This window comes from Delphinus delphis, chromosome 1 (assembly GCF_949987515.2).
Source record: "Delphinus delphis chromosome 1, mDelDel1.2, whole genome shotgun sequence".
Lineage (NCBI taxonomy): Eukaryota > Metazoa > Chordata > Mammalia > Artiodactyla > Delphinidae > Delphinus > Delphinus delphis.
The window spans coordinates 162,896,555-162,912,711 of record NC_082683.1 but is presented as its reverse complement, the minus strand read 5'-3'; the positions used below and the strand labels follow the sequence as shown (position 1 = coordinate 162,912,711).

Genomic DNA, 16,157 nt, shown 5'->3' with positions numbered 1-16,157 from the left:
TACAGAGATTAAACTAAAAGATAAGAGTGTTTACAATAAACAAATATGAAAAATAGTGAGTACGGTTAAAGACAGAATAGGTTATTAGAGCACACCAGAGACTGTCTTCTTGAAATCTACTAGAAAAATCTGTAGCTGCTCAGGAAAGGTAGGATGTGATTCTGTCCAAATCTGACAGACCTTCAAGGTTTCTTCGAGGATGACTCTCTGATTTTATGACCTAATGACTGCTCCTACTGCTAATACCAAAAGTGCTCATGATAATGATAATAATACTAAACAGCTGCTTGCCACGCACTATGATAGATACATTACCAATATCACTTAAGCTTTGGGACAATACTGCCTATTAGGTGTTATTATCCTCATTTTATAGATGAGGAAGTACTGGTTAGCAAGATGAAGTAATACATGCCCAGGATTAATGTGGCATAATAAGGAATAAATACATTTGGTGTTTGCCCCTGGTTCCTGGCTAGAGCTTTCTGAGCAACAGGAGTGTCTTTGTTGTGCTAATGAGATGACTCAAGCTTGGCCCTGCAGATAACTTCAGGATGGGGCTGGTTACCAGAACAACCTACCATCTGATTAGAGGGTTGGAACTTGGAGCCAGACATCTGGGGAGGTAGGGCGGGACTGGAGACTGAGTTCAATCACATGGCCAATGAGTCAGTCAATCATGGATACATAACAAAATCCCAATAAAAACTCTGGACATCAAACTTGAGGGAGATTCCTCGCTGATGAACACAGTGATGTCCCAGGAGGGTGATGTGCCCTGACTCCATGGAGAGAGGGCATGGAAGCTCTGCACTCCCTCTGAGACCTAGCCCTAAGTGTACCCTTTATAATAAACTGTAATTGTAAGTATAGTGCTTTTCTTCATTTTGTTAGTCTTTTTAGCAAATTAGTGAACCTGAAAGGGGTGACGGGAATCCCCAAGTTTGTAGCAGGCTGGTCAGAAGTGCGTGTGTCCTGGAGACACCACTTGCATCTGGTATCTGAAGTAGGGCAGTCTTGTAGACAACTGACCCCTTAACCTGCAGGTTCTGACATCAACTTCAGGTGGTTAGTGTCAGACCTGAATTATAATCTACTCAGTTGGTATACACTAGTTAGGGTTGAAAGAGAACAGTTAGTAAGATATGAAGTGCTAGAGCCAGGACTCAAACCCAGTTCTGCCTAACTCAGAGTATTTCTAATTCAAAGATAAGAGTCTAATTCAAACCTTTCGATTTTTCATTTTAAAATGAAATGGTGTATAATTCATGAAGGTTTTAGTATCTGTACTAACTTACAAGAAAAATTACATCAGCTTGAAAACTGAAAAATCCATTTAAGCAATTAAAGTCCCAAGTCACTGCCGGTAGACATAGTTAACACAAATATCAATGCAGGAGCAGCTATGATACAGCGGCGCATATGGATGGCAAAGTATTAAACAATATGAAGAGAACTGAGGACCCAAAGTAAAAGCCACCTTCGGTACTTTTGAAGTTTTGAGACTTTTTCTAAATCCCTCACTAGTACTTAGGCTTTTTAACAATTTAAAAAAATAGTTAAGTGCAGGTATATGGACATGCTTCCAGTATAAAACCTTAAAAACCTATCTTTAACCTTCAGATACACTGAAAAAGAGACTGGTTCTTGTCTCCTATAAGCTTGAGAGAAACCATAGGACATAAATTCTGATAATACTTTGTGGTCAAAAGTGTATGTCACAAGGGTTCTCTGCTAACAAGACAATTTTCTATGCACCAACACAGAAAAAAAATCTTACAGAATCCAAGCAATAATGTTATACTGTTTTTTTTTGTTTTTACTATAGCTTACATAAAAGCTTTCTAAGGTTTTATTCCAACTTATGAACCAAAAAGGGATTTCCCAAACTTATTCTTCCTTTACTAGGACGTATATAAATTATACTGTTCGTAAACGCTGTAAGTTTTTAGACTCATCTGTTTTATATTCTTCTTTCTTACCTGGTCTGTTAGTGGCTGCCATAATAAAAACCTGCTGACGTGTTTCCAGACCATCCATCTCTGTAAGTAGCTGATTTACCACCCGGACACTTGCCCCTGTCTAAAAACAAATAAATACAGCTACATCAGCTCCCAATAAAAGAAAAATACATCACCGGTTTTTTTTTTTTTTCCATGCAAAATAATACATTTGCTAACTTGAATGAAAGCTTTTGTCAAAAGATATAACAATTATTTCCTGAGAAGTCACTATATCTAAGCGCTGTGCAAAACATATTCTCATCATTGTGCTTCCCCAGCAATCCTGCTATCATCCACAATTCAGATGAGGAAACTGAGGCTTAGAGAGGCTATTTGTCCAAGGTCTCAAAGCTACATAAGGGTAGAGATGAAATTCAATCTCAGGCTTAGCTGATCCCACAGTCTTATGCCTCTGAGCTATCCAAAGATCTAAGAACTGAGAATTATATTCAATATCCTGTGATAAACCATAATGGAAATGAATATGAAAAAGAATATATATGTGTCTAACTGAATCAATTTGCTGTACAGTAGAAATTAACACATTGTAAATCAATTATACTCCAATCAAATAAATTTTTAAAAAAAGATCTAATAGCCACAACGAATTTCCTTTTGGGCATATCTAGACTCAGCTTTTGAATGCCAGATCAGACTCCCCAGGATACTGGATATTCCAGAGCTTTCAGCTGGGACACTGAGGCCTTTTCTCTTTTCCTTGAAGCATGCAGTACAAAGTTGAACTACCTCAGGGCAATATCTAAGACGTTCAAGGAGTTGGTGAATAGGGGGATGTTTATCCCTTAAATGCAGAAATTTTTAAAATGCACAATGTAGGAAATCAGAAAAGTGGTGCTGTGTTTCTTTTTGTCATTAATTGCCTTTCTTCAACATAAATTTCATGTACAGAGGTGATAATGAGTTTAACATACTGATTTCTCCAGCAAAAAAATTTGGTGCACCTTATTATCACCCCTTGGAGACACAGTATTAACCGTTAGGAGCTTAAAAGAATCATAATCATGACTCAAAAAAATAAAGAAGTACTGGTTTTAAAAAAACAAACAAACAAAAAAAACCCAAAACACTGTCCTACCAAAGCGAGACAAAAACCTCACAATCAATTCAGGAAAAGGCTGACAGACTTTACTATATATAAAATTTTATATAATAAAAAAAGATAAGTGATAAAACTGGGAAAAATAGTACCAACACACATAATTGGACAATAGACTAATTTCCATCACATATAAAAAGCTCTTATAAATTAACAACAAAAAAAGGGGAAGATGGAACTTCCCTGGCGGTCCAGTGGTTAAGACTTTGCCTTCCAATGCAGGGGGTGTGGGTTCAATCCCTGGTGCGGGAGCTAAGATCCCACGTACCTTGGGGCCAAAAAACCAAAACATCAAACAGAAGCAATACTGTAACAAATTCAATAAATTGAGACTTTAAAAATGGTCCACATCAAAAAAAAAAAAAAATCTTAAAAAAAGGGAGGGGGGAACATTTCATTTTCAGTGTATGTGCTGCCAAAGTGAGCACAGAAAAACATTTCAACAGCAAAAGGGTCAGAGACATGAATACTAAAATTTAACATCATGTTTTGCCAATAAAATTGAGAAAAATAAAAAGATGGGTATTACCCATTGTTGACAAAGGTGTAGAAAATGGTTATTTTTAGTTGGTAGGTGTATGTAACTGGTAGTTTTTGCAAAGAATGACTGTTTTAGCTTTCAAAATATTTGTATACATCTTCTACCCAGAAATTCTACTTCCAAAACTCTCACATATTCCCACATGTGCACAAAAATATGTGATAAGAATGTTTAATACAGTTGTGTTTATAGGGGAAACAACTGGAAACAATGTAAATGTCCAAAACAGGGGAATTGTTGAATTAATTCTTCCCTATCCAGACTGTGGAATATTCATTCAATAGTTACAAAATAAGTTATTAAGTACATGGGTAAAGTGTCAGATAGAATGACCACATTTATATAAAAAAATAAGTTTAAATCACACATGTTTTTAAGCTTATAGAAAAAGTTCTAGACCACAAATGCAAAACACTAAACTGTCAGCAGAAGTAACCTCCAAGAAGAGTAACAGGGAGGAGAACTGGAAGAAAGACTTGACTCTATACTTGTATTTATTTGCATTTTTCACAAGCATGTATTCATGAATAACTTGCATCATTAAAAAAAGAATATGTTCAATTTTAAAATATTTTCAGAATCCCCTTCAGGTGAAAATGTTAAAGCAAAACACATATATCTGATTACAGGGATGTGTGGTAGCTGACACCCAAGAGAGATAACCTAGAAGTCAGAAATGTAGTTCATAAGAATGCAGATTTCTCTGAGAGCAAGGAGTTGACTGGATATACCTCCTAATTTAAATTACCACTTGATAACAGAGAGATGCAAACCAATGAAATGGGCTATCAATGAACAAAGGGTTTAATTCACAGCAAAAGGGAATAAATAAAAAGGAGTAAATTCCAGAGCATACCATGCCCCCACCAGCTGGATACAGTGTGTAGGATTTTGCTCTGGATCCCACATTAGATTTTGGAACGTGACGGCCGGCAGGAGAACCCGGGAAGGATCTCTGCCCTGGCCACTGACATCACTATCAGAGATAAGACTGTAATAAGGATTTTCTGTGATACTGCTGACTGCTGGGTGAGCAAACAAAATTGCTATGATATAAAGCACACTTATCCTAGTCAAGTTTTGTTCTGCAACTTCTGAATGCTGGGAATTTTAAGCAAAACGAGGCACCTAATAAATGTTTCACAACCCAAGAACACACACAGAGTAACTATGTGAAAACAAATCACATAAGAAATATAATCATTTCCTCAATCATCTTGTAATAAATGTACTTACTACACAGTCTTTGCTATCCTCTTCAAAAGGTTATATATATATATTTAAAATATATTCTTTATATTATGCTTCACTATGATTCAAACAGTATTCCTGATAACTGTTTTCCAGGTAATCACTGTACCAAAATTTCTAAGAATGGTGACTCAGTGTAGTAATGCAAGTGGTCTTTAATGCACACCAATTTATATCTTCCCCAGATAGAAATGGTGCTGCGTCTTAAAGCGTATCATCTGACCCTACTTTGAGTGCATGGTGCCTTAAATTATATTTTCTCCAAGAACTCTGAAGACAATCATACGATTATAAGGTAGGCTATCCAAAACTAATAATCATTTCCATTCCCCAAAACTCATTTGTGTGAATCAGATATGTGCAACCAAAATAATACACAGAAAGAAAAATGGATACAGAGGCTAATAAAAATACAATTGTTATCCCTAGGCCCTGTTTTCAAATTACTAGGTTTCTTCACTTAAAGAGTCTCAGTGTTCTCAATGAATGACTTTATAAGAACTATTTGAACTTTACATAACTTTGTAAGAACTTACAAAAGGTTTATGGTGCTTAAAAAAAAATCTGTAATCACCAAACTATGATACCTACCTCTCGGACTGATCTTCGAGGACATAAGGCATCCACTTCATCAAAGAATATCACACAGGGTGCTGAATTCTTGGCTCGCTGAAAAACCTGTCGCACAGCACGCTCGCTTTCACCAACATACTAGCCATATACAGAAAGGAAATAAAATGTAGAGATGTTTCAACTTTGGAGTCTGGGCCAAATTATAGTAGTACTAGTTTTAAATGACATTTATATGTCAGAGTCCAAAAAGTATTATGTCAAAAATAGCCAGTTATATGTGGTTCAACTTAATAAGATTAGCTATTACTTAAGCTTATTATAAATTTCCTCATTTATAAAATGAAGACTAAATAGAATGAAAGGTCTCCTCTAGATCAAAAGAATTCCACAATTATATGGTATTTTAGAACGGATCAAAGCTTTATGCATATAAAATACCCAGCAGTAATCTTCATTAATTCAACAGTATTTTAAATGTGAACAAGACAATTTACTGTTCTACTGCCGTTTCTACACAAGTCATCTTGCTAAAGGAAGAGCTAACGGTCATACAACATCAGAGGAGGCAAACTGAGCCAGTTAGACATCTACCAGGTTTCATAATGCATAATGTATGGTAAAATCAAAATACAAAGCAATTCACAAGCAGCTATAACATGAGGACTAATTAATATAAAAAGTTACATGTAAAAATACAGCTTTACTTTCAGCTAAGCACAAGAAATTGTTCTTGTAAAATTTCAAATTAGTTAACTAAGAAAAGCTTTGTTTCTCATAATAATACTGCTAAATAAGACAATTTGAAAATGTCTTTATGGTGCCAATTATATCATAAGGTTATTTTTATGTTATGACTATATGGTCATAATAAAGTAATTAAGGCATAGAATACACCACAGATGACAATGATTATTTTTATTTTCTATTTGAGTAGAACTTCTTTTCCTCAGATCTGTCCTGTAACTTTTCTTTGTACTTTTGCTTATTCTGCTTCTCTCACTTGAACTGCTTCTCCAACCTACCTCTAAAACAGCTCTTGCATTCTAGATCAAGATCAGTAATCTTTCTTCCCACCACCCTCTCTTCTTTGCTCTTGCAGCACTTCCTACTATTATAACTTCTGAGCTATTCTACCTTCACTATATTACACCATAAAGTCCTTGGAAAGCAGAAGTCATGACAGTTTCAAATTTTTGTCTGATCATAACATCCTGCTCAGTGTACAAATACAGCAGACCTATTTAGTTTCCTGAAAAATCTAAATCAGCAAAAATTATATTTGGAATGCTGAAAAGACATTCAGTAGATATTTTTAAAGAAAAGATATCAGGGGGTTGGGACAGAGAGTTTCAAACAGGGATGAAAGAGAAGAATCAATACAGCCGGCAAAGGGACTTTGGATATAGCTAACCAAAATGACTAAGTAAAAGGAAACTTAATTTAGGGGAAAGTAAACCTAAAGTTTCAAAAGGACAGATTAAAATCAATTCATCTTAAGAAATGTAACAATGATTAAAATTCCCACTACCTTGGCCTTTAAGAACTATTTCAAGTAAGGATCCTATACTTATTATTTCTAATTCCTTACTTGCCATCAGTTTTCAACCATTATAATCTGGCTTTTGCAAACATAATTACTGAAAATATTTTCCCTAAAGTCACTGGTGACATTCTAATTGCTAAACCCAGAGCCCTTCTTTCAATTTCTTTTCTATTGTATGGCTATATTGACAGGTGGAAAAAATTATCTTCCCTAGGTTTTCAGGCTTAGAAAGTCTTGGGCGTCCTCCACCTTCGGAACAGTCTCCTTTGCCAGCTTTTCCTTTCCTGGCCCGTAAATGTTGGTGTCTTCCAAGGTTCTGTCAGAGACCACCTTACAATACTACTCAACCTTACCCATTCCCTAGGTTTTAGGTGCCATTTAGATTGATATTTACTCCCAAATCTCTTCAGAGCTCCAGATTCACATTTCCTATAGTTTGCTGAATCCCTCCAAATGGCTCTTTAAATCTAAAACGTCCTAGAGCAAACTCATTTTCTAACCCCAAGATGTCTATCTTCCTCATTAGATCACTTAATCTCTCAGAGTCATTCTGGACTCTTCCACAGAACTCTTCCCACATTTACCTCTAAAAAACAAACCAGATGACAATGAGATAAAACTTCATACTCATCAGACTGGCAAAAACGTAAGTAACTTTCATTCACTGCTGGTGAAAGTAAAACTCAATAAGAACCACTTTGGGAAAAAAGTGGGCAATACTTAATATTTTTGAAAGTGTATATACTGTAAGATACAGCAACTCTACTGCTGAGTACATACCCTAGGGTGAAAATATCTCACAAATATGCGTAAGGACATATGTATATAATGTTCAACCTAAACATAAATCAAGAAAAAAACTGATGTTTTTAAGGGACTTCCCTGGTGGCACAGTGGTTAAGACTCCGTGCTCCCAATGCAGGGGGCCTGGGTTCCATCCCTGGTCAGGGAACTAGATCCCACATGCACGCTGCAACTAAGAGTTCGCATGCCACAACTAAGGAGCCGGCGAGCAGCAACTAAGGAGCCCGCCTGCCGCAACTAACACCTGGTGCAACCAAATAAATAAATAAATATTTTTTAAAAAAAAAAAAGAAAAAAACTAATTTTTTAAAAGTGTGGTTATACTCATTCAATGGACTATTGCACAAAGAATTAATAACTAGAGGTAAATATATCAATAAAGATAAATATTATAAACATAATGTTCAACAAAAATAACAATAAAATCAAGTTACAAAAGAACACATACCATTTATATAAAGTGGCTTTGTTTTTGCTTTACCATTTATAAAAGGAGTTCCAAACATATAATAAAAGTAGATATAATACTTTAATAAACCCCAGATATACCCATCACCCTGCTTCATTATTATCAGCTCAATTCATGATCAACTTGCTTTATCTATACTCTGTCCACTTTTCTTTCTACTTGATATTTTGATGGAAAGCCCAGACATCATAACTTTATTTGTAAATATTTTATTGTCTCTAAAAGATAATGTTTTAAAATATATATATATTTTAAAAATCCCTTCATTTATAATGTATTTGTTTATTTATTTATGGCTGTGTTGGGTCTTCATTGCTGTGTGCAGGCTTTCTCTAGTTGCGGCGAGCGGGGGCTACTCTTTGTTGTGGTGCGTGGGCTTCTCACTGTGGTGGCTTCTCTTGTTGCAGAGCACGGGCTCTAGGTGCATGGGCTGCAGTAGTTGTGGCACGTGGGCTCAGTAGTTGTGGCACACGGGGCTTAGCTGCTCTGTGGCACATGGGATCTTCCCAGACCAGGGCTCGCATCTGTGTCCCCTGCATTGGCAGGCGGATTCTTAACCACTGAGCCACCAGGGAAGTCCAAAGATAATGGTTTTAACATAACTACATCATTATCACACTTAAAAGTTATTTTCTTAATATAAAGTGTCCAGTAGGTGTTCACATTTCCAATTCTCATAAACTTGTTTTTTGAAACATGTAAAATAATACTACATGTTATTTAGGGATAAATATATAACATTTACGGTAAATGTAGAAAGAAGTGTACAGAATTAATAAACACCAAATTCAGGATTATAGTAAATTCTATGGGAAAGAGAATGGAGGACGTGATTAGGGAAGGTTTGCAGGGGGCTTTGAGTATATATTGGTTGTTTTTTTTAAGGCTGGATGTTAGATACATGGAGGGGTCATCATATTACTCTTTATAACTTGTTATATGCTTGAAATATTTCATAGTAAAATTTTAAAAATATTACACTCTTAAAAAAAAAGTTACACTCTGTTAGCTCTCTAATATGCTAAAGGTAACATTTTGACTCTAGCTTGGTATGAAGGCCCTGCACTGCCTGGCTATTACTTTTTTTCCAGCCTCACCCTTCACCCCCCATCAACCCCTTCCCCTCAGCGCTTATTTTGAGTACCTCCTCCACTAGAAAGCCAAAATGAAGTGTAAGAAGAGTCAAGATAAAAGTACAAATCCTTATTTTAGGAGCAAAGTAACATATTTAATAGGAAACAAAAAAAATTAGAGGGGGGATAAATTGAAAAAGCCTTTTAAAACAAATGATACCACTTTCGTTTCTTCTTTGTTTGAATATTATGGAATGGCATTTTACTCTTCATAGGCATAAACAAGAAATAAGAAATTCAAAGTCTCTTAAATTTAAGATATAAGCTGCTTAAATACAGAAAGAAGTTATTATATAGTAGTTTAGTGATTTCTTTCCCAAGTATTTTTATTTATTAATCCTTAACTCATTTGAGCTATACAACAACAGGACAAGGAAAGCAGATCAAATGTCAGCTCCACTATCCCCAAGCTGTTGGACATTGGTCAAGTTATACGACCCCTCCAAACTTAAGTTTCCTCATCTGTGAATCAGAGAAAAAAAACAATTTGTATCTCACCGGGTGTTGAAGAATAATATATATAAAGGGCTTGACAAATTCAGAGTTAACACTTTTTTTTTTTTTTTGTGGTACGCGGGCCTCTCACTGTTGTGGCCTCTCCCGTTGCGGAGCACAGGCTCCGGACGCGCAGGCTCAACGGCCATGGCTCACAGGCCCAGCGGCTCTGCGGTATGTGGGATCTTCCCGGACCGGGGCACGAACCCGTGTCCCCTGCATCGGCAGGCGGACTCTCAACCACTGCGCCACCAGGGAAGCCCCTGGAGTTAACACTTTTAATGTTGACTATTTTGATTATTTCCATTTTGCTGGTGAGAAAACTTAGGCTTAGAGGTTAACAGACTTAATTAAGAAAGCATTTATACACAGTAAATAGTACAGCAGAGCAAAGCTCAATCTCTTCACTCCTATTGCAGTGATTTTACCAAAAAAACTCGACTGTTTCAATGATCTGAGGACCCTGTAATTTGAATGACCATTACTTTTCCTAATCAAAAATAATGGCTAATGCCACAACAACTTACCATATTTAGTAACTCAGGCCCCTTGACAGATATAAAATTTAACCCGGACTCATTTGCAACAGCCTAGTAAGAGAAAAAAAAGACACAAGACAAACATATAATAAAATAATAATAACAATAATTTGTGATAATGCAAGGACTTTTTGTGGTTTATACTCTAGTTTCCCCTTTTTATAGCTGCCTCTTTCTCAAGGAGAGGAGACAAATGGGAATAAAAAGAAAATCAAAGGAAGTAAATGTGAACCTAAAACTTTCCACAGACTAGAAATCAGATGGAAATGACTTGAAACATTTATGTAAATGTTTTGTTTACATAAACATGGTATATGTAAGTATATTTGTAGCCCTAGCTTAGAATCCTAGTGAAATCATAATCTCTGTATAAACAAATGCTATTCCCAATGAAAGCAATCATTCATTCATCATTCATAAACCAGAAGTCAAAAGCTTCGGTATCAGTCTTTACAGTATTTACAGGTTATTTTGTTTAATAAAGATTAAACTGCATGGCTGAAAGCCAAAGAGAATAACAAAGGAGAAATATATGGTTATATGTGTAGAAGAATACAAAAATTACACTGAGAATGTAGAGATGAAACCCAAATAAAATCACTCACAACTTCAAAATGATCAGGGAATAAAGTTCTTTCCTATTCTTAGAACCTGATATCTGAGCTCAACATTTATGTTCAACACATTCCTCAGCATCTCCCCTTGGATTTTTTTTTTCTTTTTTTCATTTCGCATTTGGATCGCATAGGATTTTCAAATCTGTCGTTTCCAAAGCAGGACTCCTGAATTTCTCCCAACTCTCCCCAAATCCCACACCCCAAACTCTTTTTCTCCCTATCCCAGTAAATATATTTTCTAAGCCAAAACCAGTGTCTCCCCTTGATCTCTTGTCTTGTCAGGTCAGCCAATCCATCTGTAAGTTCTATTAGCTCTAATGCTAAAATGTAGGTGAGTCTGATACTTCCTATTTCTCCACTATACCACAATCCTCATCCAGACCAGCATCACCTACTGTCTGGACATGCAAAAAAACCAAACCAAACCAAACCAAAAAAACCCTAACTGGCTTCCTCTCTCTCTTTGCTTTCCTCCAATCCATTCTCCACTTCACTCAAAAATGTAAATGAAGGGGGGAGGGATAAACTGGGAGATTGGGGCTGACATATACACATTACTATATATAAAATAGATAACTAATAAGAACCTGCTGTATAGCACAGGGAACTCTACTCAATACTCTGTAATGGCCTATATGGGAAAAGAATCTAAAAAAAAAGAGTGGGGATATATATATGTATAACTGATTCACTTTGCTGTACACCTGAAACTAACACAACACTGTAAATCAACTATAATCCAATAAAAGATTTTTTTTAATGTAAATGAGATCATATAGTTTTACTATGTTTCTCATTTATTTTCAAGTACAAATTGAAATATTCACCATGGCTTGCAAGCCTATATTTTGTGACATGACAGTTTCTTCTTAGCCCAGCCACTAGATCTTTCTCTGGTTCTAGAATTCACCAAGCCCTTTCCCACTTCAGGGATTTTGCAACTGCTCTTCCCTCTATCTGGAAGACTCTTCCCCTTCTTTCCCTGCCTCTTCATGTGGCTATCTAGTCCTTCAGGACTCTGTTAAATATCACCATCCCCTGAATACCAAACCTAAAATAGCCACAACAGTTTGTTTATTTCCATCATAACTTAGCTGAATCTGCAATTTTATTGTTTTGTTTACTGCCTGCCTCTTCAAGACAGACAATAAATTCCATTAGAGTAGGCGTCATGTTCACTAGTTTATCCCTAGCACCTTGCACAAGTTCTGGCAAAGTGTATGTAGCTCAACAAATACTGGTTGAATAAATGAATGCATGCAGGCACTGCCAGGCAAAAACTGCTCAATATGTAGCTTATCCACATCTCGAAATCTCTGTCTTTCCGGCTGCCAATTTCTTAACTTTCCTACCTCTCACGTTCTAAGTAGAGTCAGGATACACATCTAATAAAGCATGATTCATCTACATTAGGTTTTCAACATCCATATGCGAGATAACTGAGATTTCACCCATTAAAACACACAACAGAGTTCCTGACATTATCAGAAATCTTTTGTCTTCTATTGATAAATGAAATACAGTGAATATAATTTAATTTTTTCATGGATATCATCATGAATCTTGTACTCAGTGTTAGGAGCTGTTTGCTTCCATACTATATAGTTGCAGATGACTAAATGATTTTTACTGTTCTCTTTCCAGTTTCCTTCTTATTAGTCACCAATTTTCAGTGTGTTGGTCCCCAGCAATCACATGCCTTTACTTGATGCTATTTATATAATATGTGCTAGTGCTTAGAAATTTTTCATTATGTTATTGTTATCATGAGTAAACAAAACAACCAAGGTCATCCAAAATCTTAATTTTATAACCAATTCTAGGTTGCCAGGTTCTGACTCATAAGTGGTCCCATAACTTTACTCCAGTAACACTTTGCTTCTGCCATTCCAGGACATTTTCTATTACTTCTAGATTCTAGGGCATGTAGTCATGAATCTCTTGAAGCATCTAATAAAAGTGTGAACTCTCTCCCTGGAAAAAATACATATACTCATAATATATTGCCTGGGCTCATGGATCCAGTGAGCTGTTGAAGTCCATCCATGGAGTCCTAGGTAAGATTCCCTGCTCTAAATGGTCAGATACCAGAAATCTGACTGAACAGAGAGGGACCAAAACGTTGGCAATTTGGGGAGGCAGCGGGTGGGAAGAAGAGGAAAAATGTGATCTATGATGCCTTAACATTATTTAGGGATTTCAAATGATCTAAGCTATCTCCTTTCTGCTGTGAGCAGAATTAGTCAAAGGTAGATATAACTAAAACACAAACAAACATTACAAGGCACTCAGGCAAGGGAACTGCATCCACCCAGTGAATTCACATATTAGCTTGCAGGACCTTCTTTCTGGCTACGATTTTCTAAAACTGTTGTGAAAAAACATAGGCCAGCAACTGTGGTGTTCTCCTTTCCCTCCTTTGTTTCCAAACTCCTTTACAGCAATGCCTTGTAAGAGTACTGAAAGCATTAAGCAAGGAAATTTAGTAATATAAGTAAAAATGTTTTTAAAAATGTACATGTATATTATATAGGTATATATATATACATGGGCAAATGGCACTGTGGATATTTGGTATTTACTGAGGAGCCGCAGATTATTCGGCTGCTGTGAAACTTATTAAAAATGCCATTAATTTTGATTTCTTATTTACAAGTAATCCAAATTTTTTTTTTTTTTTTTTTTGCGGTACGTGAGCCTCTCACTGTCGTGGCCTCTCCCGTTGCGGAGCACAGGCTCTGGATGCGCAGGCTCAGTGGCCATGGCTCACAGGCCCAGCCGCTCTGCGGCATGTGGGATCTTCCTGGACCAGGGCACGAACCCGTGTCCCCTGCATCGGCAGGCAGACTCTCAACCACTGCGCCACCAGGGAAGCCCAATTATAGAGCATCTTTATGGCAGAATACTACGCAGGCATTAAAAATACCGATGTGTATCTGCATATACTGACATGGGAAGATGTTCAAGAAATACTGATAAGTGAAAAATGCATGTTTAAAAACCTTATAGTTGTAAATATATGTATAAAAGTTATTCATATTATCTTGATATATATGTACAAAAGAACATCTGGAAGGACTAACAACAAAATGAAACAGTGGTTACTAGTAGGCAATAGTGAGAGGATTATAAGTAATGCTTTTCCCTTTTGCTTATCTATATTTTCTATTGTAAAAAACTAATTTTTCGAAATAACATTTGTAATAAGGAATGTAGAATACTTAACTTATAAATAATAACTATATCAAAGCAGGAAACAAGGTCAGCTATAAACTACAACTATGCAATAATGTTCATTAAAAACTCAGAATGTAATACACAGAAAACATGAAAATTTCTGTGTTAAAATCAATGGGGTTATGGTAGATTTAAAATTTTCTTTTCCAAATTTGCAATGATATACCTTGTATAATTAAAATTAAAGTGGGAAACTTTCCTGAAGAAAATTGTCAGTCTTTCCAAAATGAAATTCTAATAATATGAAAATATGCAAAAATATCTCACTGTAACATTTAAAGTTAAATCCATGTTATCCTAACTGATAGTAAGAAATAAAATACATGCAGTTGAATTATTCCATACCTTTGCCAGCAGAGTTTTCCCACAGCCAGGGGGACCAGCAAGGAGGACTCCAGCTGGAGTCTCCAACCCAAAAGCTTTGAACTGATCTGGGTTACGTACTGGTGCCTGGAAAAAACAATCCCAACATCAATCTGTTACAAATGTCCACTTTCTAATGCATATTCAAATCATCTCTAGATGCCTATTTTCAACACTGATTGTGAGGCCTGAAGATAAGAACAGTGCCTGGCACAGAGTGCTTACCTCTGTTTCAAGCATGAGGTAAGTGGTGATAAATTTAAAATCCCTGCTCTTGAAAAATTCATACTTAAATGTAAGTTCTGAAAACATTTTAGATACAGTATTTCAACATTTTAAACTCAATTTTTAGGAAACGTAGATTTTCTAAATCTATAATCTAAATCTATAACCTAGATTTCTAGGTTATAAAGATTTTAAGCAATGGCCCCCTTTAAGAAATCAGAAGCAGCAGTACTCTGTGTAGTCAAAAGCAAGAGACACCTGTTCACTATCATCTCCACGTATTTTCTCTTTCAGTAGTTACACACCTCTAAATGGATCATACATCATTAATGAACCATGAAATGATCAGGGAAGTGGAAAAGTAAGAGTAAATGAAAATCCAAAGTTTCACGGGCATTAAAACTGCTTTGACCCTTATGAGCATGATCAAGTTCAGAAAGTATTCCTCAAATAATTTATTCTTGGTTAAAACCTAAAATGTTTTCTTTTCTTTTCTTCTTTAAACTCACTGCCATAGAATTCAAGCACAACCAAAAGAAAAAATCTAAAGCAGATCTCAGAAGAATGAAAAACCATCACTGGGGGCTTAATAATAATACAACAGATAAAAGAAAACATATAGTTAAGCCAATTTAGACATACAACCTAGTACACACGCATGGTCGTTTACCCATCACACACGCCAACAACAGTTAGCGGCAGATATACCTACCAATATTGCCATGGTGAGCTCCTCTCTAATGTCTTCCAGGGCACCAATATCTGCCCATGTCACATTAGGGACAGTGACAAAGCCTTCCCTTTTAGCAGAGGGTTGGACAGAGGATAGAGCAACAATGAAATCATTCAACTCAAGGCACAGCCCTTGCAGCTGCTCCTCTGAGAGGGGATCTTGGTTCCTCAGCAACCCCAAGAGCCTTTGCAATTCATCCTGAAAGGGAACAAATGAGGGGGAAAAAATGAAAAACCACAAAGTTTGTTGAAAACATTATTGTTTGTACTTTAAAAAATTATTACTCCAATATTTCTGTAAACTACGCGAGCTTCTATGCATTAAAATAATTTTCTCTATTGACAGAGGTCACTTATTTTGCTCCAAATGGATTATTTGATTTAGTCAAGCAAAAATACATAGACTATCATCAACTATAGAAGAATGATTTTTATTTACTCTACTAGGGCTAGCTATAGCAAACATAAGCAGTTGGCAAATATTCATTTCAACAATCATGTTACTTCCATTCTTC

At 36.1% G+C, this 16,157-nt stretch overlaps 1 protein-coding gene across 2 annotated transcripts in view; it reads right to left on the bottom strand.

The window, feature by feature from the left end:
* NVL (nuclear VCP like) overlaps window positions 1–16,157 on the bottom strand; it is a 98,331-nt gene that overhangs the window by 44,039 nt on the left and 38,135 nt on the right. For both annotated transcript variants that reach the window (XM_059997850.1, XM_059997853.1), the window contains exons 14-18: window positions 15,623–15,841; window positions 14,668–14,772; window positions 10,457–10,519; window positions 5,504–5,623; window positions 1,983–2,082 (exon numbers count right to left, since the gene is read on the bottom strand). In XM_059997850.1, the coding sequence (XP_059853833.1) occupies window positions 1,983–2,082; window positions 5,504–5,623; window positions 10,457–10,519; window positions 14,668–14,772; window positions 15,623–15,841 (607 nt within the window). The remainder of the gene's footprint in view (window positions 1–1,982; window positions 2,083–5,503; window positions 5,624–10,456; window positions 10,520–14,667; window positions 14,773–15,622; window positions 15,842–16,157) is intronic.